The sequence below is a fragment of the Lontra canadensis genome, unplaced genomic scaffold, assembly GCF_010015895.1.
Source record: "Lontra canadensis isolate GAN:19392208 unplaced genomic scaffold, GSC_riverotter_1.0 scaffold32, whole genome shotgun sequence".
Lineage (NCBI taxonomy): Eukaryota > Metazoa > Chordata > Mammalia > Carnivora > Mustelidae > Lontra > Lontra canadensis.
The window spans coordinates 18,912,663-18,937,620 of NW_022631026.1; the positions used below are offsets into that span (position 1 = coordinate 18,912,663).

Here is a 24,958-nt window from a genome sequence, read left to right on the forward strand (position 1 = left end):
GATCCTTTAGGGTTCCAAGGGTCCCCAGGTGGGGCGGAGCCGATCCTGGCCAGCTAGTTGCTTCCCGTCTGCCATGTGGCCGATGAGGAGTCCTACCTCCTCATCGCCTCGCCTGGGCTCAAGTCTGGGGTAGTCTTCATTTTGATTCCTTAACTAGATTTTAAGCCCTTGAAGGTCATGACCCATCTTAGGTTTCTTTAGCCTCATCCATAAAATGGAGATGGTAGTAGTACTTGTATAGGACAGTTGAAAGACAAAATAGGATGATAACAGTTTAAGAACAGCTCTTGGGCCCTGGGCCCCCACAGCTCATTTCCTCTCGTAAACAGCTCCGCAAGTCTGATAGGACAGAAGAACAGGCGAATGCCGGCCAGTGAGCTCTGAAGACCCCTTTTCTATCAGAACTGCTCCCCCAACCCAGAGGTTTTCATTGTCATATAATTGCGTGGATGGCTGCTTACTCCCCAGTTCTTTAGAAGGTTTAGAGCGTAAAGGGAGCATGGGCACGGTTAGAGCAGTTCTGCCTGGCCTAAGCTGGGCACCAGTTGCAGGGATGGAGGGGGTTTGCGTAGCCTACTCTTTCTCTGCCCGTTAAACTGGGCTGGTAAAGGGACCCCTGGGTGGCTCCGTCGGTTAAGCTGCTGCCTTCGGCTCAGGTCATGATCCCAGGGTCCTGGGATCGAGTCCTGCCATTGGGCTCCTTGCTCGGCAGGGACCCTGCTTCTTTGTCCACCTCTGCCTGCCACCCTGCCTGGTTGTGCACTTGCTCTCTCTCTCCCTGACAATAAAAAAACCTTAAAAAAAAAAAACCAAAACTGTGCCAGTAAACATAATTTTAAGTTTGCATTACGTGCTGGTGGTGTGTGTGTGACCCACTGAGCCAGCGGTGCTCGCTAACGTCAGCCGCCCTGGTGACTCCTTGCTTCACACGCGAGCCGCGGACTGCTGCGCTCCTGCCTCGGGACACGGCGCCCCATCCCCTCCAGCCATGGGGGTGCTTAGCTACCTTGTTGGAGCCGGCAAAGCCGTTGGTGTTGACATCTGGGGTGACTCCTGAAGCTGCCATGTAGGTGCTACCGATGGTTTTGATCTTGGTGATGACCCGGAATTTGGGGTTGTCCAGCAGCTGAGGCCGGTAGTAAAGAGGAGAGAGAGGTCAGCAGAGTCCAAGGAGCTAAATGAGCCAACTAAGTGACAGATGTGCCCGTTTACAGCAGCCCCACAGGACTCGACAAAAGCTCTCCTGCCACTTATCGGTCACATGATGTTAGGCAGACTTGCCGACGGAGCCTCCATTTCTGTCACCGTTAACATGCGACAAACTGCCAGGCCCCTAGGGTGCTTGAGCCTACCTGGAAAAGTATTTTCCTCGGCAACACAAATCACCCAGCAGACAGTTACAGAATCTGAATCAGGTTTGGAGCAGTCCGGTGCCTCAGGATCTTATTTGGGCCAGTGCTTACGCTGTGATCGTGTAGGTAATTCCCCCGCTCCTGCCTTCCCCATGCAGACCCGCCAGGCCGCAGAAGCTCCTGCGCTCCCGGGAGAGGCGCACACGGGAAAACCGAGCAGCTGGGGTAGCTGCTGCTTCTCTGACTGCTGCGGCCCGGAACGGGCTGGCACAGGGTGAGAGAGGGGCGGGGGGGGGGCACTCACAGAATCAAAGTCGGAGATGATCTCGTTGAGGAAGCGCAGACACTCGATGCCGCCGTTGTTGATGCTCTCCTCCGTGTAGAAGTCGGCGAAGTTGGGCAGGGAGGCGAACATGACTCCGATCTCGTCGTAGGACTGGCTGTACAGCTCCTAAGAGGAGGCAGGGCCGGAGTGCTCAAAGAACACTGGTGGGATCGGTGCCCAGGAATGAATCCCCCCACCCCCAGGACTGTGGACTCCGCTTTCTGGATGGATGTGCCAACTTGGAGCTGTAAGGATGTGGCCCATCGCGACTTCAAATAAAGTTTCCCTGGGCCCTGTAAGAGCCCTGGCTGTGAGGAGGAGGGTGGATGGAGTCAGGAAATGAGGCATCAGAACCCTTGTGTGAGGAGATGACCCCTGGCAGAGGGTGGGGCCTTCCAGGGACGTGTGGTCGCGGAAAACGTGCCGGAAGCCTGTGCACTGCCGGCCTCGCGTCCGCTGCCGGCAGCCAGATGGAGACACACAGCCTCCCAGCTGCCTGCGACTGTGTGAGGCCACCCCTCACCTCATCTCTCTTCTTGGACCCCAGGAAATGGCGGGCCACGTGCTCAGGCAGCATGTTAGTGACCAAGGCCTCATTCCAGCGCCGCATCTCGTAGACACGTTCTTTCTGGTCGTGGACCTCAATCTTCCACAAGAATAGTGTCCTTGCCAGTTTTTCCACCTGTGGACAGACGCGGGCAAGGTGTGTGCTTCAGCCGCCGTTCGATGGAAAGGCGAAGAGCGGAACTCGGAGGGGTTCCACGGGGGAAACACCCACAGGAAGATGGCCAAGTGGCCAAGGAAAGATGACGCGGAGAGAAGCACCGATGCCTCCGTGGGGTTCCCGGCCTCGCCATGGTTGTGTAGAGCTCCGAGAGCCTTCTGGATATGTGGGGGCCTAACTCTGGGACCTCATTCTAGCCATGGGTCTGTCTGGGAGGCTGGTGGCAGCAGTGGGGACCTCCTAGCCCGGGGTGAAGCCCCCACTTCCAGCAGGCCCGTCGGCCAACAAGTGGCTAGGGAAGGCTGTACTTCCCCTGGCAAACCACTGGAGGGTACTTGGGCTTTCAGGGAGCTACTCCCCCCACCCCCAGGTCTGCTTGCTTTTATTCTTCCTTTTAAGCAAACAAAACGTCATCAGCTTCTTTCCCTTTCTCTTCTGGCTCCATGGTGTGTTAGTGAACCCCAGAGCCAGGGTGGGTGAAAACCCATGGGCCCCAGCCTAGGAAACAGATTTTATCTCAGCTTTTAGTCTCTGTGCTCTGCTTCTGCATCCCGGAGGCGGTCAGGAGGGAGAGGCAAAGAACTCTTGTATTACAGGGAGGAAACCGAAAAATGGAGGGGGTGACAGCTCAGGCAGGGCCACATGTCAGGCTGCGCAAGGGAACCAGCATTCCCGAGGAGCCTGGGTTCTTGGATCCTGAGCTTCTCAGGATGCCCCACTGGGTTGTGTGCAAGGGGGAGGGGAGGGCGTGCAGACACTCACGTGGCGCGAGAAGTAGTAGAAGCTCAGCATCATGACGAAGATCATCACGGTCATGGAGTACTTAGAGGGCACCAGGGGCAGCCTGTGGGCCAGAGAGGAGCTTGATTCCCCCCAGTGGGACTGGGCCCTTCCCATCACCCTGGGCCAGAAACTTCTCCCAGCTCCTTAGGCACTTTCACAGCAAGTCCGGACTCCCACACATCAATCTTTCTTAAGTTACTGGGCTCCTAACAGGCAGCCCAGCCCTGGCCCCTCCCAGAATCCACCTCAGGGCTCCCCAGGTGTTAAGTAAACACCGTAGGTGCAATTATGGAAGCCTCTGGAGAAAGGAGAGCCTGGCGTTGCAGTGATGAGACGAGGGTACACACGAGGGTATGATTCTTTTTTAATAACTTCACATTTCTGTATGGAGCTACCCTTTGCATTACTGTAAGTAGTCTGTTGTACGAATATATCACAGCTTGTGTAGCCATTTGCTGTTGATGTGGTTTGGGTCCTCATCTGCTTTGTGTGTTCCTGTGTATGTGCAGCTACGATGAATGATGGGGCTGGACGATTGTGCGCGCATCCCGGGGTGGAGAGGTGCGCACAGATTTCTGTGATGTACGTAGGGCTCAGCAGGAATGCTGCATCGTAGGACTATTTGCAACTTTACTAAATAACTCCAAATTGTTTTCTAAAATGGTTGTACCAGTTTATACTCCCAACAGGAGTCACTATTGTACTTGATAGTACCCGACTTCTCCGTCCTCGCCAAACTGATAGGTGCGTAGTGGTCTTTTGCTGTGGTCCTAATGTTCGCATCCGTGATTACGTGAATGCCTTTCATTTATTAGTGGCCGTTTAGATTTCTTTTAGGAAGGGCCTATTCTGTTCTTCTGCCCTAATTCTGTTACATAATCTGGTTTTTTTTTTAAATTTGAAGGTCTAATCAAGTCACTGAATCAAAACGTTAGAGCTAGAAGGGACCTTGGAGAACTTCTAGTCCAATATCCTCTTTAAGATGTGAAATAGACTAAAAAAAACTGGCCTGCCTGTGGCCCCAGAGACAGCCGCGCAGCAGGGAGCAAAGCTACATCCTCGCACCTTCTAGACTGGGTGCAGTCCTCCTTCCTCCTCATCTGCTGTCCGTCCCACTGGTTCCCACTCTCCTCACCTCAACCCAGCCCTGTCCCACCCGCTAAGGCACACTGCTGCGGCTCCCCTGCTTCGCTCTGGCCCCGGAGGGTCCAGACCAGCGTCATTCTGCCTCTCTCCAACCCTTCTCTAATGAATATCCCACACCGTGTGCCTCTGAAGGGGTGATATCATGGCCTTCTCTTATCTCTAGAAGAGAGGGCGACTAAGTCCCGACCACGAAGGGGAAAGCTGCTGCCCTTACCTGCCAGTGCTATTAAGCCCAGGGGTGGAAAGTCCCTGCATCTTCTCTAAGGCGACCACGGGAAAGCTGCAGGACAGAGCATAGCGCCCTCAGTTCCCCCCTGGGGACAAGTGGCTGACACCCAACAGCCAAACACGGAGGGAGCCAGGATCGTCCGCTCATCGAGAATGAAAGGATCTACCCCAGGGTCACAGCCCATAGTGGCGTATCTGTGAGAAGCCATGAACCCCGACTCGTACCATCCTCCGATGAGCCCCAGGCCTGGGACCTGGAAGTAGGGACTTGGGGTGGGAGGAAGGAGACAATACAGATCCCCAGACAGGCTTCATCTTACTCGTGTTCCTGAAAGCGCTTGCGGTCGTACTCATCAAAGATGGGGCGCCAGGCATAGATGTTGATGACGGCCGCGGCCCCCGCAACGAGCAGCATGAGTGTGAGCTTCACCATGTGGCTGACCTGCACCAGCATGATGGTGGCGATGAGGGACAGCACGGCGACATAGTTGTAATATTTGGGGTTCTCCACGCAGCCGTCCTCCACATCCAGCCCTGCGGTGCTGTTGTTGGGCCCGGTGTAGTACTGGAGACAGCTGAGCTGGAGGCCAGGACCGGGGGGGTGGGGTGGGAGGACACGGGGCGCAAGGGGACAGCAGACACCGGTCAGAGGCGGCTGGGTCGCGGCCACCATGTCCCGCAGCTCCCTCAGAAACACTGACAGATGGGACAACTACCAAGGAACAATGCAAGTTAGTAGTTCTCACTAAGAGCTGAACCGTATCTTGTTTGATGTTTATGAAAATCATCGAGAATCTGTAGTGTCGCCACCTTTACAGAAAGCCCCCCCGAGGCTAGGCTTGCGCCCGGCAGCGCACTCAGCGAGCGGGACAGCCAGAGCGAGGGGTCCAGCGTTCAGGTTTCCCGTACAACGCGCTCTTGTCCCTTCTCACTGTTGCTGAAGGAGGGGCCGCGGGGCCAGCCAGGGGGCCTCGGTCCTGGTTTTGCCGCCCGGCAGCCAGTCTCTGCTCAGATGCTTCCGTCTCTGGGGCCTGGGCCCGCTGCCTGGCAGATGTAAGTCAATGGCAAGTCCGTCCATCTGCTGCAGCAAACCTACTTCCAGGAACTCCCCCCCACCCCCCAACCGGTGCTCAGCCAGCCCCGGGGAAGTTCTCAGTGAAAAGCTGTCCTACCGCCCTGGTCTTTCACCCCAGCCCTGGCGACAGGATCTCGAAATCCTGTCCTGCACAGTGTCCGTGACCCTGCTAAACAGTGGTCCCCAGACCCGGCGCCAGGCTCCAGGGGTGCTCGGGCAGGCCGGGGGCTCAGGCTTCCTTCCCTGCGCTCAGGCGCCGCGTGACCCGGGCTCGTGAGGTTCAGCGGCTCCGAACTTGGCATTCTAACTGGACTTCGGAGCAGCTGGCCCGAGGGCCTTTTCACCTATGCTGCTACAGAACAAGTCTCCACAGTGAGGTTCCCCTCCCCCCAGGCTTAAATTGTTAGAGAAAATAAAGCAAATGATGTGACATTTATTTGAAAAAAGTAGGACTTTTTAAGAGCACGTATACAGCACAGCCAAAATTTTGGGGGACTGTGACGACTGACGAGAACATTCCCTGCAGCTCCAAGCTGCAAAGGCTCAGTCGCTGTCTGGTGGCTCTGAGTCCGCAGTGCCGGGCTGCCAGCAGCGAGCACTGTGCCCCCTGAGCAGTGAGACAGCGTTTCCTCACAGGACTGGGATCTAGAACTGCTTGATCCTTGATTCTGTCACTTACCAGCTGTGACCCTAAGTGAATTAACCTGAGCTTTGCAGCTGTAGATAATGATACCAATGTCTTGGGAATGTTCGAAAGATTCAATGAGTCAGCGTCCGCCACGGGGCCTGGGGCCTGGGGTTGGGCCCTTGGACTCTGAGAGAGCTAGGAGCTGGGGGAATCAGGTCAGTCTCAGGTTTCTGGGGTAGAAGATCCCCTCCACTTGGCCAAGGTGGTCTGTTTAGGAAACTAAGCGCCGCTCTAAAGCTGTGTCTAGTGGGGGAGGACTGGTTGACCACCTGCTCATACTGGCCAATACAGAAGCCTTTCTCCACTGGACAGGGGGCTGGGGGGGTCCCTTCACCAGGCACAGCAGGAGCTCACCATGTCCACGACGTTTGCCATGACCAGAATGAAGATGGCTAACATGGCCCAGGTGTTCCTGGCCCAGCGGGTCCGGTCGATCCAGGTCGAGAAGGCAACGAGCTTCTTAGGAAAGGCCTAGAAGGAATGGAATTTCATGAGCTTTTGATGGTCTTTTCTCTTATAAAAGGTCTCTACTAATGACTCTGGTTGCTCCCCTACCTCCCAGGAACCTAAAATGTAGACCTTTGCCCGTGAGTCAACAAAAATCTGGCAGAGCTGAGAAGGTAGCGCAGGATCCTGGTGCTCTTTGTCAGTCCCTCTGGAGGTGTTTGGAACACAACAGGGCCACACAGGAGCCCTTTCTGGAGCAGTCACCGTGACCAGCCCAGGAGGCTGTGGGCAGCACCAGCCAGCGGCAGCCCCCTCCATGTAAGCCCCAGCATCGAGGCCGTGGCGGGGAAGGAGTCTCGGGGCAGCCATCTTTGCCGGGCTGCCCCTGCCTTTCCTGGGTCAGTTCACCCAAAATCCTCCCAAGTTACCCCGCAAGCCACCTGCTGGACCCATTCCCCTCAGACACTGCTCTTCTCTTGTCATTCTGATCAGAAACTCTGCGTGGCACCCCAGTTCTTACAGGAGGAAACCTCAGTCCCTCTGTTTGGCTCTCCCGGTCCTTCACAATCGGCCAACCCCCTTCCAGCTGAGCCTCCACTGCTGTCCTACAGTTTCCCGCTGGTCTGGGCTCCGGCGTAGGCGCCTTGTTAGCTCAGCAGATGCGAGTGAGTGACATGGAATGAATGGATGGACACTCGCCTGCGCTGTCCCAACACGACAGTCTATTTGGAAGGAGTCGGGGGACGCAAAACTCCGTCCAGACCCCTTCCGCCTCCGGAGGGCTCCTGAGCCCAAGGAAAGTGGCTCTTACCCGGGGAAAGATGGCAGCCAGCGAGCAGACCGTCAGGATCAGCAGCAGAACCTCCCCCACCACAAAGGTCATGTAGTTGGTCATTAGCCTGTAACAGGGAGACGACAGGGAGGGGGACAGAGGAACCAGTGAGATCGGAGTTGAGGCAGGAGGGCTAGGAGAGGAAAGAAGGGAGAAGAGCAGGCCCTCTGCGCCCACACCTCAAGTGTCCCCACGACGCCACCGACTCCTGCCTCCTGCTGCATAGGCGAGAGGGAGGCCGAGTCAGGCGGCTGCCAGCCAAGCACAGGGCGTGGGAACGTGTGCCCCTCCCCTGCTGCTGGGGTGCAGATGCCCAGTGAAAACCTGGGGGATCTTCAGGGTGAGCACTGTGCTCGTGAGGGGGCAGCACGGGACAGGGCAGCTCGGCTGCAGGGGTGGGGGTGGTGCTGGCAGGGCGACCCCCGGGCAACCACACAGAGTTTCACCATTGAACACCACCCCACCACCTGGATCCAGAGAGACCTCTGCTGCTAGGCCAGCGCCTGGTTCCCGGTCACCTCTCCCCCGACTCTGGGTCTTTGCCGCAATACCGCCCTGTCCCCCGTGCGTGAGGCCCGCTCTGCCCCGCGCTAGGCAGAGGTGGCACAGACGAAATGAAACTCGCCGCCCGCATTCCTGCTGCCTTCTTCACTTTTACCCGCCCCGCTGGCCCCTGCCTGCGCGCCTGTTCTGATGCCCGCTAGGAGGGCATCAGCTCCACGCGGGCCGGGGAGCTGGTGCGCTGTGTTCACGGCACGTCCTGGCCCCTCGGTGCCTGGCACGGAGTAGCCGCCGTCTGTGCGCTGAACGAACGCATGTGACCCGGCCCTCCCAGGGGTTAGTGGCAGATGTGACCACCTTCAAGCGGTCAGCACCACCATCGTCTTTGGCTTCTGGAACCTTGGTGATACAGCAGTGCAACAGGCTGGCAAAGAAACTGTGTCTAGAAGCTGCGACGAAATCTAAGGCTCCTCACGGTTCCCCCAGCTACAGCTGGGGCAGGTCTCCACCGCCCCCCTTCACAGGGAGCAGGGAACCCTGCATAGGAGCGAGCTGCCGGGGGGGGGGGGGCAGCTGCCCTCTACTTGGGTCTCAACAGTTGGGGCGAGGACTCTAGAACATTCCTTGCCCCGGACGACCTACTGCTGGGTGCCAGGGATCTGGTTGCACCCAGAGCCTGAAATCCATCTGCTAAGACGAAGCAAGAGACGGGAGCCAGATCAGCCCTGACGACTGGGCTTGAGGAGTGTCCCCATCTTCTGTCTCCTTGTCCCCGTGCCACTCAGGCCCATGCAGCCAAGATCTCCAACCTCCTAGACCCCTCTCTGTCCCTGGGCTTTCTCGGTCCGGGTTTTAATGCTAGTGCTATTCTAGAACCCCAGGGTAGACAGGAAGAAGCGGGTCCAGGGCACGGTCCTAGCAACACCTGGGCCCGAATTCACCTGGGGAGCTCCATTGGAGCCAAGAGCGAGACCAAGCTTTTGCCCCAGTGTCATGCTCCAGCAGAGGCAGCGACATCCCTCCCGCCTGGCCTAGGACGCTCACCACCTCACCCTCTCCCGGCCTCTCGGCTCCTGCCATGCCCTCCCTCACCAGGGGTCGATGAGTATCTCGACCAGGGCTGCACAGAGCAGGACAACACAGGAGCAGCTGAAGGCAGCCCCGCTCTGCTTTTCCTTCTCCACCGAGTAGCGGGTTTCCATATCAGGGTCCATGAACCGCATGGAAAGGAGAAAGGTGTTTCTCTTCTTCACTCTGCAGAGGAAATGAGACCCAGGAAACACAAATGTCACACCTGCCTTGGCCCATTGGAAGGAAGGGTCCCCACCAGGGACAGCTGACCCCCGAGCTAGGGCCTATGAGGTGCGTGCAGGGGGACCACTTACACCTGGGCGGACTCTCGCTCCAGCAGCGCCTCGTTGAGCAGCTGGTTGAGCTCGTGCTCGTCCTCAGAGGCGTCCACCACTCGGTCCGCCAGGTCCTGAAGGCGCAGCCTCCGGCGCGGGTTGGGGAACGAGGGATTGTCGGCCTGCGAGCCAGTGCGCCAGGTGGGGGCGGGCGGGAGGGACGCGGGGCGAGTGGGGGGAGGAGGATGGTCGGGGAGGGGAACAAAAGGAATCACACTCAGGAGGACTAGGCCCTCCGCTCTAGGAACCACTTGGTGGGAAGTGTTCCCGATGCCCCCACGCATGTGTCCCCTGGGTCTGGACCCAAAGACACAGTCCTTCCTGGTTTCCTGGCCCCACGGCTCTGCAGTGACCACCTGCTAACAGCAGCCCGTCGGGGAGCCGGGGACGGCAGTGTGAGACTGCTGTGCTGCTAGGAGGACGGGTGCCCCCCAGCTGTGGGGTCACCCCTGGTTATCCCTGGGGAGGCAAACCACCCCCAACGCTCGGGCTTCTGGGAGCTCTTAAAGGAACACGCATCAAGCTCACCTGGGGAAGGAAGGTCTGAGGGGGGAAGTGCTCGGAGAGGAAGGGACGCCCTTGTCACTAGCAGGCTGGTGTGGCTGGGGCTGGTGGGGCTGGGGCCGCTACCATTTTTATTCCCATAAAGGATAAGCTTCGGCTCCAAAGATTGGAATCCAGACTGTGATCACACGGCCATCGGCCCAAATAACAAGGAACACTGGGCCCAGAGCTGTGTGTACCGGTCCAGAGCGCACGCGGAAGCCAGAACCAAGACAGCCCGGCCTTAAGCTAGGGTGCCACTGGCTGACAATAGGACCCATGTCACGCATGTTCCCCAGCTCCACTTTCTTCCCTGTAAAATGACGTGGGAGGTCTGCTCCAGCACCGAGAACCTCTGTCCCCGAAGTACGCGTGGGAGAGTGTGGCTGAGCGTGAGGACGGGAAAGCCAGAGGCTGCTAAAACCATGGCACCCTTGTTGCTGAGTCACGTTGGGTCTGTATTTCCACTTTGCATTAAGAAAATCACACTAGGGAAAAGCTGCTGAATGTCATGGTGATCCAGAAAAACCAAGCAGCTCCCGGCCCTGTGTCTGCTCTAGGTCTGCAGAGCCTGACCTAGAGGGACCAGGACAGGGAGGACAGGGGTGCTGCCGGCCAGCTCTCCTCAGCAAGGCCGGGCTTCTGGTCACAGAGCAGCTGTCTTCGTCAGTGAACGTAGCCGGGCAGCTCCATAGTCAAGGGCAGGGCCTGGATGCTCTCCCAGCAAGGCCCCCGTCCTCGGCGGGGACCATGTTCACTGCTTTGGAAATGCCCCATCTGTGCCCAGGACTTGGGGAGTCTGGACCTTGCCAGACGGGTGAGACCCTGAGGTCTCACTTCCGCAACAGTCTCGTCAGACCCTACAGAATTTTCCATGGATGTCCTCACTGACCTCAAAGCCACAGGATTCTGGGAAAGGAGGGCTAGACAAGGCCTCCGAGCTGAGCACCTCTTTTGCCCCTAGCCACCCCCAGCCCAGTAACTACTGAGGAGACCATGGGACCAGGGTAGGAGGTGCAGAGCCGGGGCCGGTGGCCAGGTGCCCGAGTCCCGCACAGAACACCTCCTCCAGCAACCTTCATGCCCCAGCCCTCACCCAGCACGCACCTGGGCATCCTGGTCCTCAGGCTCCTCTGATGTGGAGCCGCTGGTGTGGACACTCCCGTTGGGCTCCTTGGTCTCAATGAGGGCGGGGGAGCCGGGCTTGGAGGAGGCCGGGGCGCCGTTCAGCAGGGCCTGTGCGGGAAGAAGCGGCCGTCAGCTGCCCGCCCGCCCCGGAGACCCGCTCGGTCCGCCCTCCGTCTGGAATCTTGCCGCGGGAGTTTAAGAAAAGTCACTACCTGACTCCTCCTCTAGGACGTTAATTTTAAAACGCCATACCCTGCCGGTATCTGTTTCTACTGTTGGAATTTTCCTAAGCAGAGAAAGACCCTCTTGTTCCCACTCCTATTTCTAAAACAGTAACTCCACACAGTGGTCCACAGAGGTCCTTGTCGGTCGTAGAACCTGATGAATGCCTTCCAAAAGTCTGATTAAGTCCCACAAGCCCGTCTCCCCAGTGACAAGTCCTTTTCCTTGACAGAGTAAGTCAAACCCTGTAACACAACAGAATAGTCCTCCCGATTCATGGGCGTTGGCCGAATCCCTAAACTTCTGGGGATACACATGGAACTTCCAGACTGTGTGAGCTCATGTTCTAGCGAGGAAAGGCTGCAGGAAGGCAAGTCAGTCAAATCAGTACAGTCTGGAAGAGGGGAAAGTGCTCTGGAGAGAGGTAAAGCGGGAAAGGGGCACAGGGATCGCTGGGGAGCGAGATGGTAATGAGGTCAGGGGAGGTGTCCCCGTGAGGGAGAGAGTTCAGTGATGACCCGAAGGAGTTAATCCTGCAGCTCCTGGGGTGGGGGCGGGGTGGGGGCGTCCACTGGGTGCCTCCACCACCCCCCCACCCCCCCCCCCCCCCCCCGCCCCAGGAAGAGAGAGAGAAGCTGGTGCAAAGGCCCTGCAGCAGCCATACACCCTGCCTGGAGGCCCGCGCTGCCACCAGAGCAGTGAGTGACAGCAGAACGAAGGCCTGGCTGTACCGGGCTCTCCCCGCCTCCATGGGACTTTCCCTCCGAGGGAGGCAGAGACCAAGGCACTGACAGGTTGTCCCCTCTCACTTCAGCGGGAGCACTGCCTGCTGTGGAGAAGGGATGGTGGGACCGGGTCAGCAGCAGGATGACTGGCTGGAGACCCACGATCTGGCCACACAGGCACAGCCCTGCCTGGCTCGTGGTGGGGGGTAGTGGCAGGTGTGAGGGTGTTGCGGGGGGTGGCGGTTAGAGCCCTCCCTCACAGGAGGGTCAATAGAGCTGGCTTGTGGCCGGTAGAGACATAGCTCAAGCCTGTGTTCAGTGTTTGGTCTGAGCTGCTGAAAGAACGAAGTGGCCACCGAGGAGATGGGAGGATGGAGGGATGAGCAGGCCCCGGGCCTGGGATGGAGCTGCCCCAGCTTGTGCAGGGGTGAGTGCGGGCAAGCCGCTGGGCCTGAGGTAGAGACCCGGGAGTCGTCAGAGGTGGCATTTGAGACAAGGAGACTGGGTGAGCCTGGCAACAGGGCAGGGAGGGCAGGGGGAGGTCTGGAAGCTCTTCAACAGCCAGGAAGGACTCGCGAGGATTCTCCTCTCTCCTCCCCATCCATTGCTCCGTTGCACTGAACCACGGGCCCAGATTTTTGCAAGTGGAACTGCGCTTGCTGCTGTGACTTCCCAAGGAGAGCCCCTCACCACCTTCCTTCTTTCTCCCCACTATACCTGTGTCACCCCCCCCCATATCATCCATGCGTTACTGCTTCTGACCCATGGAGATGTCGCCTTATACACATATGGCAGAGGTGGAGACTTCCGGAACAGTCGCCGAGCTGGCCACACGAGCTACACCAGCCGTGATGCGTGGTCCACCCGTGCATTGCCCTGCCACGAACACGGGGACACGGGGCTGGGGGGGCGAGCTACCACAGCTAAACATTCAAACTCCCTGAGACGCAGCAGGGCTGACACAGGCTGGACGTCTGACAAGAGCCTGACGACGGCCGCGAGGGTTCACTGCTCCGGTCAACTAGGAGCCACCACGAAGCTGAAGGGGGCCGAAGCCGGGTACAGAGCCAGGCAGGGAGGGTGCCCGGGGGTGGGGGGCATCAGGAGGTGAGTGAGTGGGGACAGGAGTAAAACTTCCCACGTGCAGAAGCCTTCACCCAGCCTTCCTACTTCAAGAAATTTTTCAGGCAGGAGCATTAAGAAACCGTTAAAAATCAACTTTACAAAATACTGAAAACCTCAATGGCCACAACATGTCACTGAAAGAAGTGTTGAAGAGAGAACGCCATCCATGTGTCCATCAGAAGTGGTGCTGGCTGACGCGTGTGACGGGGCACCCCGGACGGCAAGGTCAGTGTGCCGGCCACCGCCACCCGTCCTGTGCGGGCAGCAGCCTCCGTGCCGGCCCCTTCCTCCTCGCTCACGGCTTCGGTGCTCACGTGTGAAGTGATGCCACCACAAGCTCAACCTTTCTCTCCTTTGGAAGTTGACTAAGAACTCAAGCTCAACAGCTTCATAAAGCCCTCTCTGCCCACGCTCCCTGTGCCTCAGTGGCCTCCTCTGCACCCTCGGAGTGGGGGTGTGAGGCGAACAATGCCAGACCCAAATTTCACACCATGCAAGGGTTGTTGGAATCAGCACAATAGAATACACGATTAGAACGAATGGAAACGAGTGTCCCAAAGACCTATCTGACTGCTGCTTTATGACTTCATGGTAGTCCCTGGTAAAACCCAATTTGGGGGTAATTTTTGAAAGGAAGAACATTTCTCTACTTACAAAATTTTATATCCCAGAAATTATAAATTTCCAAGCACTTCACAAAAAAGTAGCTGATTTCCTAAAGTATTGTCTATTACGGTCTCGTAGAACAGCCTAGAAGACACATTTTTAACTTGTGCTAGGGAGTATGTTGAAGTTCTGTATGCCGCACTCTTACAAATACAAAGGACTTGTTAATTTGGGGGCAAGGTCAAGTCTTCTCTCATGAGGCTCTCCTTTCTACTTTGACAGTCCTAATTGCCTGAAAGACTGGTTCCTACTCTTCTGAGTTCTCTGGAGCATTTAACTGTAGCTCAAACCTTACATGCAGCACAATGCATCTTGAGCTGTCCTCCGCTTTATGACGGGCGCCAGGGGATTTTACATTACTCGGAGTGAGGCGGTGGCCCACCTACCCGTGCATCCCCCCAGTGCTGAGTCTGTGTGAGCTGCACACGGGAGCGACCCACGGGCATCTGGGAGGCAGGGTGGCCGGCAGGCTGGGGGCCGGAGCCCTACTCTGCTGCCTACTAGATCTGCAACTCGCCTGCAGAGTTCTGGGCCTCAGTTTCCTCCTCTGCAAAGTGGGTACGACAACAGCCCCCTTCTCGCAGGGTCGTCTTGAAGAATGAGTTAATGAATGCCCAGAAGCACTCCCGGAATAGTGGTTGTGATTAAAGTTAATGGATGAGTCTTCATTTATGTTTGATTCACTGGTCATCACCATACATTTTCGGGGAGGGGAGAAGGTGTGTAGTTTTCTTTTAAAACTTCCCCACGGGCCACATCTTCAGCCACAGCCCTTGAAGCCCCCTAGATGAGCTCATGCTCTGCTTTTGTCATTACTATGCAAAGCCCCAGCCCTGGGACGGTCTCAGACCACATGTCAACCCCAAGAGCACCAAACTCCTTAGTCGTTCAATTCTCATGATGGGTGGGTTCCTAAGTACAAAGTTACAAGGACCAAAACAATTCCCAGGTTCAGCAGAAGATGACAGAAGGCCCATTTCTGCAGCAGCCCCTGGTGGCTCCTAACCAGATGGCCTGCCAGGAGGCCAGGGCAGGGTGGGAGAAGCCGGGCAGCTGCTGAGGGCATCTGGTCTGAGGAGATGCAGGGAAGCGGCCCAGGGACTAGAACAGGGCAGGAAGAGACCAGGGCGGGACGGTTTCACTGCTTCCATCCTGTTCTTTCTTCATCTCCCACCCAGCAAACCTTCCCGGCCTCAGTTCTTCCCCTCGGTGACCAAGCCAACCCCACTCCCTGCCCCCGGCCTCCTGGCATCCTTGCCAGCTCTCCCATGGCTCCAACAGCTTCCCCCACGTAGGGAAAACCTGTCTTCACCAGCTGCCATCCCAGGGCCACAGACACACCTCCGGGGGCCTCCCCTCTGTCAACCTGCCGGAGCCAGGCACATTCCTTTCCCCAGAACCTGTTTCCTCCCGCCCCCACCAGGATGCTCCCCCCACACCCCCGCCCACTCTTCTACCTGCCCTGCTTCTAGAACCCGCCTTCCCGTGCCCTGTCCGGGGCGGGTGGGGGACTCACCGGGCCACCGAGGCCATGCTGGGCGGCTGTCTTCTTCACCTCCGGCTTGGATGCGATGATGAGGTAGGTCTCAATGCCCTTCTCTTCCAGGTACTCACAGCGGCTGCCCCCCTCACCTGGCTCCACGTCGAACTCGCCCTTCAGGCAGTCCAGGGTGCTCTGGGAGATGTGCACGCGCCTGGACGGCAGCGAGAGGCCCGGGCCCAAGGCCCGGCAGACCCATCAGGCCGGCAGACCCCAGGGGAGGCCACCCAGCCCTCTGAGCCTCAGCGCTACACCCACAAGGCAGGGAAGACACGTCCTCGGCCGCCTGGAGCGCTGAGGGAGGGAAGGAATTCGGAAGGCCGCCCTCAATTCTGCCGTGAGGTGTGTACTTCGTGGGTTCCTAGCTGCAACACGGCTGTCGGGGGTGATGAACCCATTTCTGGGGAGTCACCGCAGAGAGATGAATCATGACTGCTCTCGGGGGGTGTCCACCCTGACCGGCCGAGTCCGGGAAAGAGCTCCAGCCAGGTGGGCGGCTGCACAGTCACTGCAAACCCCTGCCTCAGCCCCCACACCTCCCCGCTGGGAAGGAACACTTGCTCACCCGGGGATGCCACCGGCCTCCATCTTGTTGGCCACAGTGACGTCGGTCGACCACACGTCATACTGCCAGCGTTTCTGGCCTAGGACGCCCCCCAGCACGGTGCCCGTGTGCACCCCCACACGCATGTCCACCCCCGTCTTCGTCTTCTCCCGCACGTACCTGCCAGGCACACGTGGAGAGGAAGGGACTCAGGCTTGGCCGTAGCAAGGTGGCCGGCCCTCTGTGCCCGTGGGAGGAGTTCTGCATGGGCTCTTCTCCCCCAGGCCCAGGGGACTCCCGGGCCCCCCACAGATCTGTCTCCACCTGTCTCCACGCCGGGGCTCACGTGCAGCTGGGAAAGCTGCCCCCCAGCACAGCATCTGTTTCTAGGCCAATGTCAAAGGAGCTCTAACCCAGAAGAGGGTAACAATGCAAAACGTCCCTCTGGTGGCAAGGTGACCCCTGTTGGCCCCCACCATGGTTGAGGGGAGAAGCTTCAGCAAGGAGCCCCCTTCCCTTTGGGGGGCCCCTTTGGGGGCCTGATCTGGCCAGGGCCTGCCTGGTAGGGCCTCCAAGGCGCTTGTGGTAGGACAACGATGGTAAGTGTGAGGACAAGTGTCATGTCCTCATGCCTCATAGCACCAGAGGCAGGAGCCCTGGCTGGGAGCCCAGAGCAGAGGCCAGGGTTCCAGTCCCACATGGCCACACAAGGACTTTCTGAGATGAGCCTGGAGACTCACAGTGAGAAAACACCGAGAGAAGGACAGGGGATCTGAGAGGAGGGTCCCAGCAAACGTGAGGGGGCGTGACAGACTTCGCCATGACTGCCACTTCTCCAGAAAACCCTGGCGGATGGAGGCTGGGCCCCTCAGAGGCTGTGGAAGGCTTGCAGCCCCTCGGCTGTGACGAATGAGAACCACGTCCCCAATGCCCAGAACCAGACACCGAGCGGCCTGCCGACCAACACGGCACCTGCCTGACGTAGGGGCCCGGTGTGCGCACCAGGAAGGCCTGCCTCTCCTGTGGTCCCCGGCCCTCGCCCCGGACCCCCCACTCACGAGATGGCCTCCACCATGGCGAGCCCCATGAGGATGGAGCAGACGGCGTGGTCCTCCCGGTAGTCGGGCAGGCCGCAGATGCAGTAGTAGCAGTCGCCCAGGATCTTAATCCGCAGCTGGTGGTATTTCTGAAGGGACGGGGGTGGGGGTGGCTCTGAGTCCCTCCTTGACACGGCGGGAGGAAACAGGGTGCACCAGAGAGGGCCAGGCTCGCGCCCCGAGGGGGCCCCCGACCCCGAAAGCCAGGCGAGCCCGGAACTCACGGCAGCCAGCTTGTCGAAGCGGGCAAACAGCTCATTGAGCAGCTTCACGAGCTCCTGGGCGCTGCAGGCCGAGGACAGCTGGGTGAAGCCCACGATGTCCGCAAAGAGGATGCTGCAGGGGGAGGGAGGGCCGCTGCCGTGAGGCTGCAGACACCGTGCTGGCCCCCCCTGCCAGCCCAGCTCCCGAGCGCGGGCAGCCAGGATCCTGGCAGACGGGGCCCTAGCTCAGGCCCCAAAGCGGTGCGATCCTGCACTTCCAGAGCGGATTTGGGGCTCCGCTATTTTGTGAGCCCCTCCTCAACAGGGCCCCCTTCCCCAACACTGCCTGCTCCTGGCTCCAGGGTGAACCCACCCTTCCTAGAAGGAGCATGGCTGTGAGCTCCAGTGCTGGCCCTGAACGGCTGGGTGACCTCCCAGATGTCACCTCCCCGCCCGGGGTGATGTCTGTAGGATGACGGGCTGGACCACGCGGCCCAGATGTCTCAGCCCCAGCATCGGCCAGCACCACTGCTCCCACAGGGGCTGAGGCTCACACGGCAGGGGTGGCCCGGCTTCTAGGCCTGGGGAGGAATCTGGAACCCCACAGGGCACCCCACGAAGTCTGGCCCCCGTCCCGCTCTTGCGGCGCGGGGGCAGGGGCGGCGCACCTGACGTTCTCGTGCCGGTACATGTACATGGTGTTGAACTGCTGCTGGTCCTTCTGGCTCTCGTCCTTCTTCATATCCTTCAGCATCTCGTCAGCCACGTGCTTGGGCAGGATGGAAAGCATAAGGTTCTCCTGCGAGGAGGAGGACAGGGTTAGTGGGGAGGCAGGTCTGGCCTGCATCCTTCCAGAGGCGGGTTCGGAGGTTTCCGGCGGCAGACGTCGGCCAGAGCCCTTCCGCGCAGACCCCACGCGGGGAAGCAGCCAGAGGCCCAGGCAGCAACTTCCTGTGACTGAGCTTCTTTGGGCCCTGACGAGAGTCAGACACTCATGAAGAGCAACCTTAAGAATTCTGATTCGATGTGACCTACCGTGTGCCAGGTAGCCCGCTGGGTACCAATGCTACCAAAGGAGTGAGTCTTCGCCCTCAGAGGGCTGAGGGTCTCACGGGGGACAGGTAAGTGTGCCCACTGCGGTGCGGTACGGTATGTGCCCAGACTAGCGAGGGAGAGCAGGGGAGTAAGAAAGAAGGGTTCCAGAATCAGCCGGGGGTGCCAGGGGCAATCAGGAGGGCTTCTTGGAAGTGAGGCTTGAAGATTAAGATGCTGAGAACATCTTGTCTGAGGGAGCCACAAAAATAAGGCACAGAGACCTAACGACCCCAGGTTCAGGGACCTGCAAGTCCTTGAGTGGAGGCAGAAACAGGGAACTGCAGCTCCAGAGGTAGGTTCGGATGGGGGTGTTGGGGAGCGGGGCGGTGTGGGGGGCGCAGTCAGCACACTGCCATCTGCTGGGCGAATCCCGCCACTGCCTGTTTGCACAAAAGAAGTCTTGCGGGGCCCCAGCCACACTCGCTTGTTTCCGTGTCATCTACGGCTGTCTTCTCCCTCCAACAGCAGAGCGGAGTTGTTGTGACAGAGAACATATGGCCTGCAAAACTGAAAGGGCTCTTCTGGCCCTTTCCAGAAAATGTCTGCCGACCCCCGCTTTGCACCACAAAGGGCCTCAGGTGCCAGGCGAGGAACAGGACCGCTCCCTCCCGAAAGCCGCAGAGAAGGACCAGGGCAGACACGGTGGGGCGGGGCACGGTGACCAGTCAGCTGTGATCCAGGCAGAGGGGGGTTTGGGGACGGCACCAAGCAGGCAGGATAGGCCCATGGCTTGGGCTTCTGGGTGGAAGGTGCTAGTCTGAGGAGTCAGGACCAGAGAGGCAGAGAGACGTGAGGGGACAGACAGGTCTGGTTTGGGACGCACAGTGGGCAGAGGCTGAGCCGGCTGCGGGGCTGGGAGCTGGGGCAGGAGACCCCCAGGAGGAGGTGAAGCCGGACAGGGAAGCCAAGGCCAGGCGCCGCATCAACAAGGGTGCGCGGCCTCCCCCGAGGCGGGGCAGTGAAGGACGGTGGGGAGAAACCGGAGGCTGCGGCTCAAGCTGAGGTTTGCGGGATGGAAGCTCAGAAGCGTCAACGGCTTCGGGAAGTGTGGCTACGGTGAGGCTCTCCGGAGGCCTGTGGGGCGCGGCAGCAAAGCTGAGGGCAGCCTGGGAGAAGCGGGGGGCATGGCGGGAATGGGAAGGGACGGAGAGGTGTGTCTGGGTCTGTCCCCTGTGTTGGAGTGATTCTGAGGGACCAGACCACGTGCTACTGACCAGGTTGACGGACAGGGAGGGGCAAGGCGGGAGGGGGGGGTCCAGGAGCACCGTGTCTAGCCGGCGGCTGCTGGTGCAGGGGTGGCAGGAAACCAAGAGCTGCTCCTCGTCCTCAGCGCCTGGGGCCAGTCCAGGCGTCACAGGACCACAGAGAAACAGGGGCTGTGGGTCCTGGTGGGCACAGGAGTGGGGGACCCCGCCTTCCACAAGGGCCTGGGAGGATGCGGGTCCCACTGGCTCTTGTTCTCTGTTGTGCTCAGCGGACCCTGAGGCCAGAGGCCCCCCATGAGGCAGAGGGCTGGGGCCTCACCTGCTCTGGGAGAAGATGGCTGTGCAGTAGGGGCAGCCCCTCCCTTATGCTCCCACGACTGTTTGCAGACCAGAGCCCCGGCCCACTCACCCCTGCACCACAGGAAGTCCCTCTCACCTGTCCCTCCTTCTTGTGGCGAATCACACCCTAAGGACCAGGCGGGCCCTCGGCCCAGCGTGCGGGGCACGGCTCTTGCCTGAAGCACCACGGCCACTACCACCTTTCTCCCATTTCCACAGCCATGTGGCTCCCACAGCTAACCACCCCCCGGGAGGCGCCATTGCCGAGGAACGAGGGGCCAAAATCAGCCCGGTGTGCCCTGCCGTGGCTCCCCCCGAGCCCAGGAAGGAGCACGGGGCACAGTTCCTGTGCCCGCTGCCCACGCGTGGTGAGGGGCCTTCGGAAACCAGACTGACCCCAGGCAGGAGCAAGCACTCAGCTGGGGCAGAACGGGGGCCACAAGGGGGGTTTTTCCGGACAGGCCAGAGACCTGGGGCCCCGCCAGCTCTCAGGGCGGCCTGGGGGGGAGCTGCCGGAGTCTGGAGGGGTGAAGGCGGCGAGCGCTGGGGCAGGAATCCGGGCTGGTAGGGACGGGAGCGCGTGGCCAGGAAGAGTTTGGGCTCTGGGCCCCACGGCCCAGTTCAGGCCCTGGCACTGAGACACATGGGGTGACACCACACGACTCTCACTGTCCCTGGCCTTGGTTTCCTCATCGGTAAAGCAGGAGGAAAAGTGACTCCTCACCGTAGGGCATGAAGGACAGTGCCTGTATACAGTAAGCGCTCAATACACTGCAGCTGTTATGTTACTTGTGGAGAAGTGCTCCTGAGGGTGTGGAGACATCAGGTGCCTCAGAAAGATGAGGCCTAAAATCCTTTGGGCCTTGAAGCTGGCCACAGGTTTAGGACAGGTTAAGAGTCCCAGTGGATGGGGGAAACGTGGCATCGTTTGACACCGCTACCCGCGAGAGCAGAAATCTATGGCAAATCCCTGGACCTCTGGGCTCCGGGAGGTCCCTGCTTCCAACGAGCCCATTCCTCAGGACCTCAGGCCCCATAGCCCCATCTGGCCCTCCGAGTGGCAGCCTCAAGCATCACCCGAGGGCGCTTCCTCATGAGGCCCAGATGCCCTCAGGTAGCTCGCGACCACATTAAGGTTTGGAAGCGCCCCTTTAAAAGCCTTCGAGGAAAGAGTTCCTCAAGGTAACTGTTCACCTGGGCCCTCATCGGGGAGGGACCACACGGCGCAGGAGCCTGAGGCCAGGGATCAGAGGTGGGCAGAGGGGCTGGGAAGCCACCCAGAGGCGACACGGAACAACCTTCAGGCCTGAGCGTGTGGAGAAGGAATGGCGCTTGCCTGGAGGTTCCCATGATAGGAAGCTGGAGAGGGAAGGCTTTGGGGAACAGACTGTCACTTCTAAATGTTCTACGAGTCAAAGCAGTTCAAACAAGGAATATGCCGCCCGGAGAGCTAGTGAGCTCTGGTCCCGGACGCCGGGTAAGGAGGCTGCGAGAGGGGGCCAACCACAGCATGGTCCAGGGGACAGGGACATGCCGGACTTGTCAGGCCGAGGCCAGGGGCCCTGCCACATGGGTCCACGCAGAGAGATGGGGAAGGTGGGCAGTTGCCTCACGTGGTCTCTCCCCAGTCCCACTGTGCTTTGCGGGCTGTCCTAGAAATGTGCACCAAGTCAAGGCCTTGACCTGCTCTGGGAAAAGAACCAAAGGAAGCAAAAGAATGAACAAGCCCTGAAAGTTTCTAGTAGACTTTCTGGGGACCCAGATTCCACGGAGAAGAACCAGAGCCCGCCCTGGGCACTGTGCGGAGGTGGGGTGGGGTGGGGATGGCCTGGGGTGCAGTGTGTGTCCCGGGCACGGGCAGGGATCTGTAAACAGGTATTTGCCGCACTGCTCAGGTGGGCCGTGAACTCCTGACAGGGACAGGTGGTCCGTATGGCCTCCACCAGGCTCTGGGAAGGAACCAATCGCGCCCCCTTCTCCTCAGCAGTGACTCAGGCCAGGCCTCGCCTTTGTGAGGCTCAGGACTGAAACAGAAGCAGGAGGCCCTTGCTATCCCTGGGGGCCCTGAGGAGGCACTCGGAAGTGGATTACAGCATGTGGCCTGCAGGGGTGTGGATACCTGAGCTTGGCTGATGAGCGGCTAAGTTTCTACAACATCCTTGTCAAGGGGCGGAGGGAGGGAGGGAGACTTAAAAGGGAGAGAGAAATCAGCAGCGCCCGGTAGCTGGGGGCATCTGCACCAAGACGTGTGCAGCGTCTGCATCAAGAAAGCACAGAGTCTGTCTGCATGCTGTGTCCTTGTGCACACCCGTGTGTGTCCTCTGTGTGTGTCGTGCGCGTGCACACACACACACACACATACCTCACTACAACCCATTACAGGCTGTGAGCACATGCACAGCTGTCCACAAACACATGTGCTCTGGGCCTAATTTCTCCAGATTCTTGGAGCTCCCAGGCCACTTGAAAGCCAAAGAAACGTCCAAGGACCACAACAGGTGCCCAACCTGTCCTGACCAGCTGAGCAGAGGAGGCAGCACAAGGAAAGAAACAAGGAGCGGGAGGACCTGGCCGGCCCCGGGAGGCAAGAGCCCATACAGCTCACCTCTCCCCAAAGAGAGGGCGAAGGGCCACGACGCGTGAAATTGGGAAACTCCCAAGCTGCCATGTGCCCGGGGCGCACAGCCACCATATAGACGAGGGACCCGCACGGGCTGCCCCACCCAAAGACACGGTCACCATGTCCCTCAAAGAACAGTCACTGGTCATCTCTGCAAGTCCCCAAGCTAAATGCCGGCAAGGTCAAAGGTAAACAGTCCTCCCGAGAGGTCCGACGGCCTGGGCACTCAGGTTCCCCCAGTGACTGGTCTCACGGGGCCGGAGCGCTTTGCTGTCTTCAGCCAAGGGCTGTGGGCGTTCACAGGCAGCTCAAAGACTGGCATCTCTTCAAACAAGTCCCTCGAATGTGAAAACAGCATCCCCAGAGTCTCCCAAGTTGTCAACTCCGAGAAGGAAGCAGCGTCATGCTTAATCTCAGAACGGGGGCCACCAGACCAATAAGTCACCACCAGGCCATGTCATCAGCGACAGTGCGGAAATCACACAGACCCAGGGGCAGTGCAGAACCCTGACCCTACTAGAACGGAAGAGGGGACACTTGCCTGGACTCCTGTACAGTCTCCAGAGATGGGGGCCACCGTGCGGGCAACGGAGACTGCCATCTCAGGAGACCGCCCTTTGGGCCCAGAGACAGCCACGTGTGTGGTGTCTGCAGCCCTCGCCCAGCGTGTTTGACACAGAGCAGGTGCTCCTTAGAGGTTTGGCAAGATAATGAGCTGTCAACTAGGAGCCATGGCCCAAGGGGCAAGCCGTCACCTTTGAGAACAGCACCAACTTTCTGCAATCAAACAAATGCTGTGTGGTCTGTGCTGTCCAAGATGGTAGCCACGAGCCACTTGTAGCCACTGGGCACGGGAGACGTGGCTGATACAACAGACGCACTGATGCTTAATTTTTAAATTTTAATTAATTTAAATGTACATGGCCACATATGACTAGTAACTTCCCTATCAGTGCAGTTCTAGACACTGTAGCAAGCAAGTGCGGCTGACAGGCCAACTCTGGGTAACAGAGAGCCAATGTCTGGAGGACCCAGAGGCCACATCTGTTGTCACTGGGAAAGACCTGCCATGTCTGCAGTGGGAGCACAACCACGGGCTTCCGTCCTTGCTCAGCCCACCTGGGCGTGAAGGTTCCCTCGAGTTTGACAGACCAGCTCTCCACCTGTGAGGGTCGTGGTGGTTTGGGTTCGCTCCCTTTGCTCCTCCCATTGGAGCAGTAAATCTTACCAGTGCTTTTCCCAAACACAGCTCCCCCCTTCTTTTACTCTCTGGGCCTCTGCTCAGCCCCAGCCCAGTGCTGGCTGGGCTTCCGGCCCCAGGCTCTCCCATGCAAGTGACGAGTGATGAGTGCTCTGGGCAGGACTCCGTCCACCATGTGTCCTGCTTCACCTCTGCACTCAGCCCCCACTGACCCACTTCTGCCCTTCCACGTGGATCCGGACTCCATTCTCCCCAATGTGCACTGGTCAGCACCCACCCAGCTTCTTGAAAAGTCACCCAAGAATCCACACCATCACGTTACAAATGCAAGTCTGAACACACGTCTTCCAGCCCTTCTGACCCAGGCTGTCTGGTTGCCAACTTTCGCTGGACTCCCCAGCTTGAGGTCCTGTCTTACAGAACCCCCCTCCTCACCCCTGGAGGGCCCCTCCAGAGGATGCAGATGCAGACCTGGCCCAGTCAGCTTCCCAAACATGCAGGCAGGGCACAAGATGAGCTGGGTGCCATCAATTCTCCTCCTAGATGTCAGAAAGACGGACTCTCCACCCCCCACCGAAGCTGGGCCTCTCACCGTCCTCCCCCTCCAACTGCCTCCTGGCCCAAATCCTGACCGCCATCACGGACTCCCCACCCTCCCACCTCCTAGGTCACTCAGCAGTGAATCCTGTTGGCTCTGCCTTCAAAACACATCCGGAATCGTTCCCCTCATCCCCTCCATCCTCGTCTGAGCCACTATCCTCTCTCCCCAAAATTACCGCATTGCTTCAAATTGGTCGCCCTGCTTCCACTGCTCGCTCTTCTCCACCAGCAGCCAGACGGATCCATTTCAAACCTACCCCCCCTCCAGTGTCTCCCATCTCCCTCAAGGGAAAGCTACGGTCCTTACAAGACCTTGCAGGACTGACCCCCATCCGCTCCCTGCCTCACCTCCTCCCTCTCTTCCCCTTACTTCTACTCTACCTGCAGCCACTGCCATGATGTCATGTGAACCTACCTCAGGGCCTTGGCACTTACTGCTTCCTCTCCCTAAACATTGTACAGCTCCCACCCTGACTTCCGGTCTCTGCTCAAATCTTATTTTATCTGAAAGCCTCCTATGCTCGTCCCCTGCTTTGACCACCACCTTCCTACCTGCTAATAGCATATGCTCATTTAATATTTGTCTCCCCACTAGAAT

At 58.9% G+C, this 24,958-nt stretch overlaps 1 protein-coding gene across 1 annotated transcript in view; it reads right to left on the reverse strand.

Moving 5' to 3' along the window:
- Positions 1 to 24,958, reverse strand: part of ADCY3 (adenylate cyclase 3) — a 75,900-nt gene that overhangs the window by 2,655 nt on the left and 48,287 nt on the right. Inside the window, exons 4-19 of the mRNA XM_032866963.1 lie at positions 17,969 to 18,099; positions 17,322 to 17,433; positions 17,059 to 17,186; positions 16,022 to 16,180; positions 15,433 to 15,610; positions 11,158 to 11,286; positions 9,487 to 9,629; positions 9,194 to 9,355; positions 7,580 to 7,667; positions 6,676 to 6,792; positions 4,879 to 5,138; positions 4,545 to 4,610; positions 3,164 to 3,245; positions 2,201 to 2,359; positions 1,657 to 1,803; positions 1,007 to 1,126 (exon numbers count right to left, since the gene is read on the reverse strand). Of these exons, the coding sequence (XP_032722854.1) occupies positions 1,007 to 1,126; positions 1,657 to 1,803; positions 2,201 to 2,359; positions 3,164 to 3,245; positions 4,545 to 4,610; positions 4,879 to 5,138; positions 6,676 to 6,792; positions 7,580 to 7,667; positions 9,194 to 9,355; positions 9,487 to 9,629; positions 11,158 to 11,286; positions 15,433 to 15,610; positions 16,022 to 16,180; positions 17,059 to 17,186; positions 17,322 to 17,433; positions 17,969 to 18,099 (2,181 nt within the window). The remainder of the gene's footprint in view (positions 1 to 1,006; positions 1,127 to 1,656; positions 1,804 to 2,200; positions 2,360 to 3,163; positions 3,246 to 4,544; positions 4,611 to 4,878; positions 5,139 to 6,675; positions 6,793 to 7,579; positions 7,668 to 9,193; positions 9,356 to 9,486; positions 9,630 to 11,157; positions 11,287 to 15,432; positions 15,611 to 16,021; positions 16,181 to 17,058; positions 17,187 to 17,321; positions 17,434 to 17,968; positions 18,100 to 24,958) is intronic.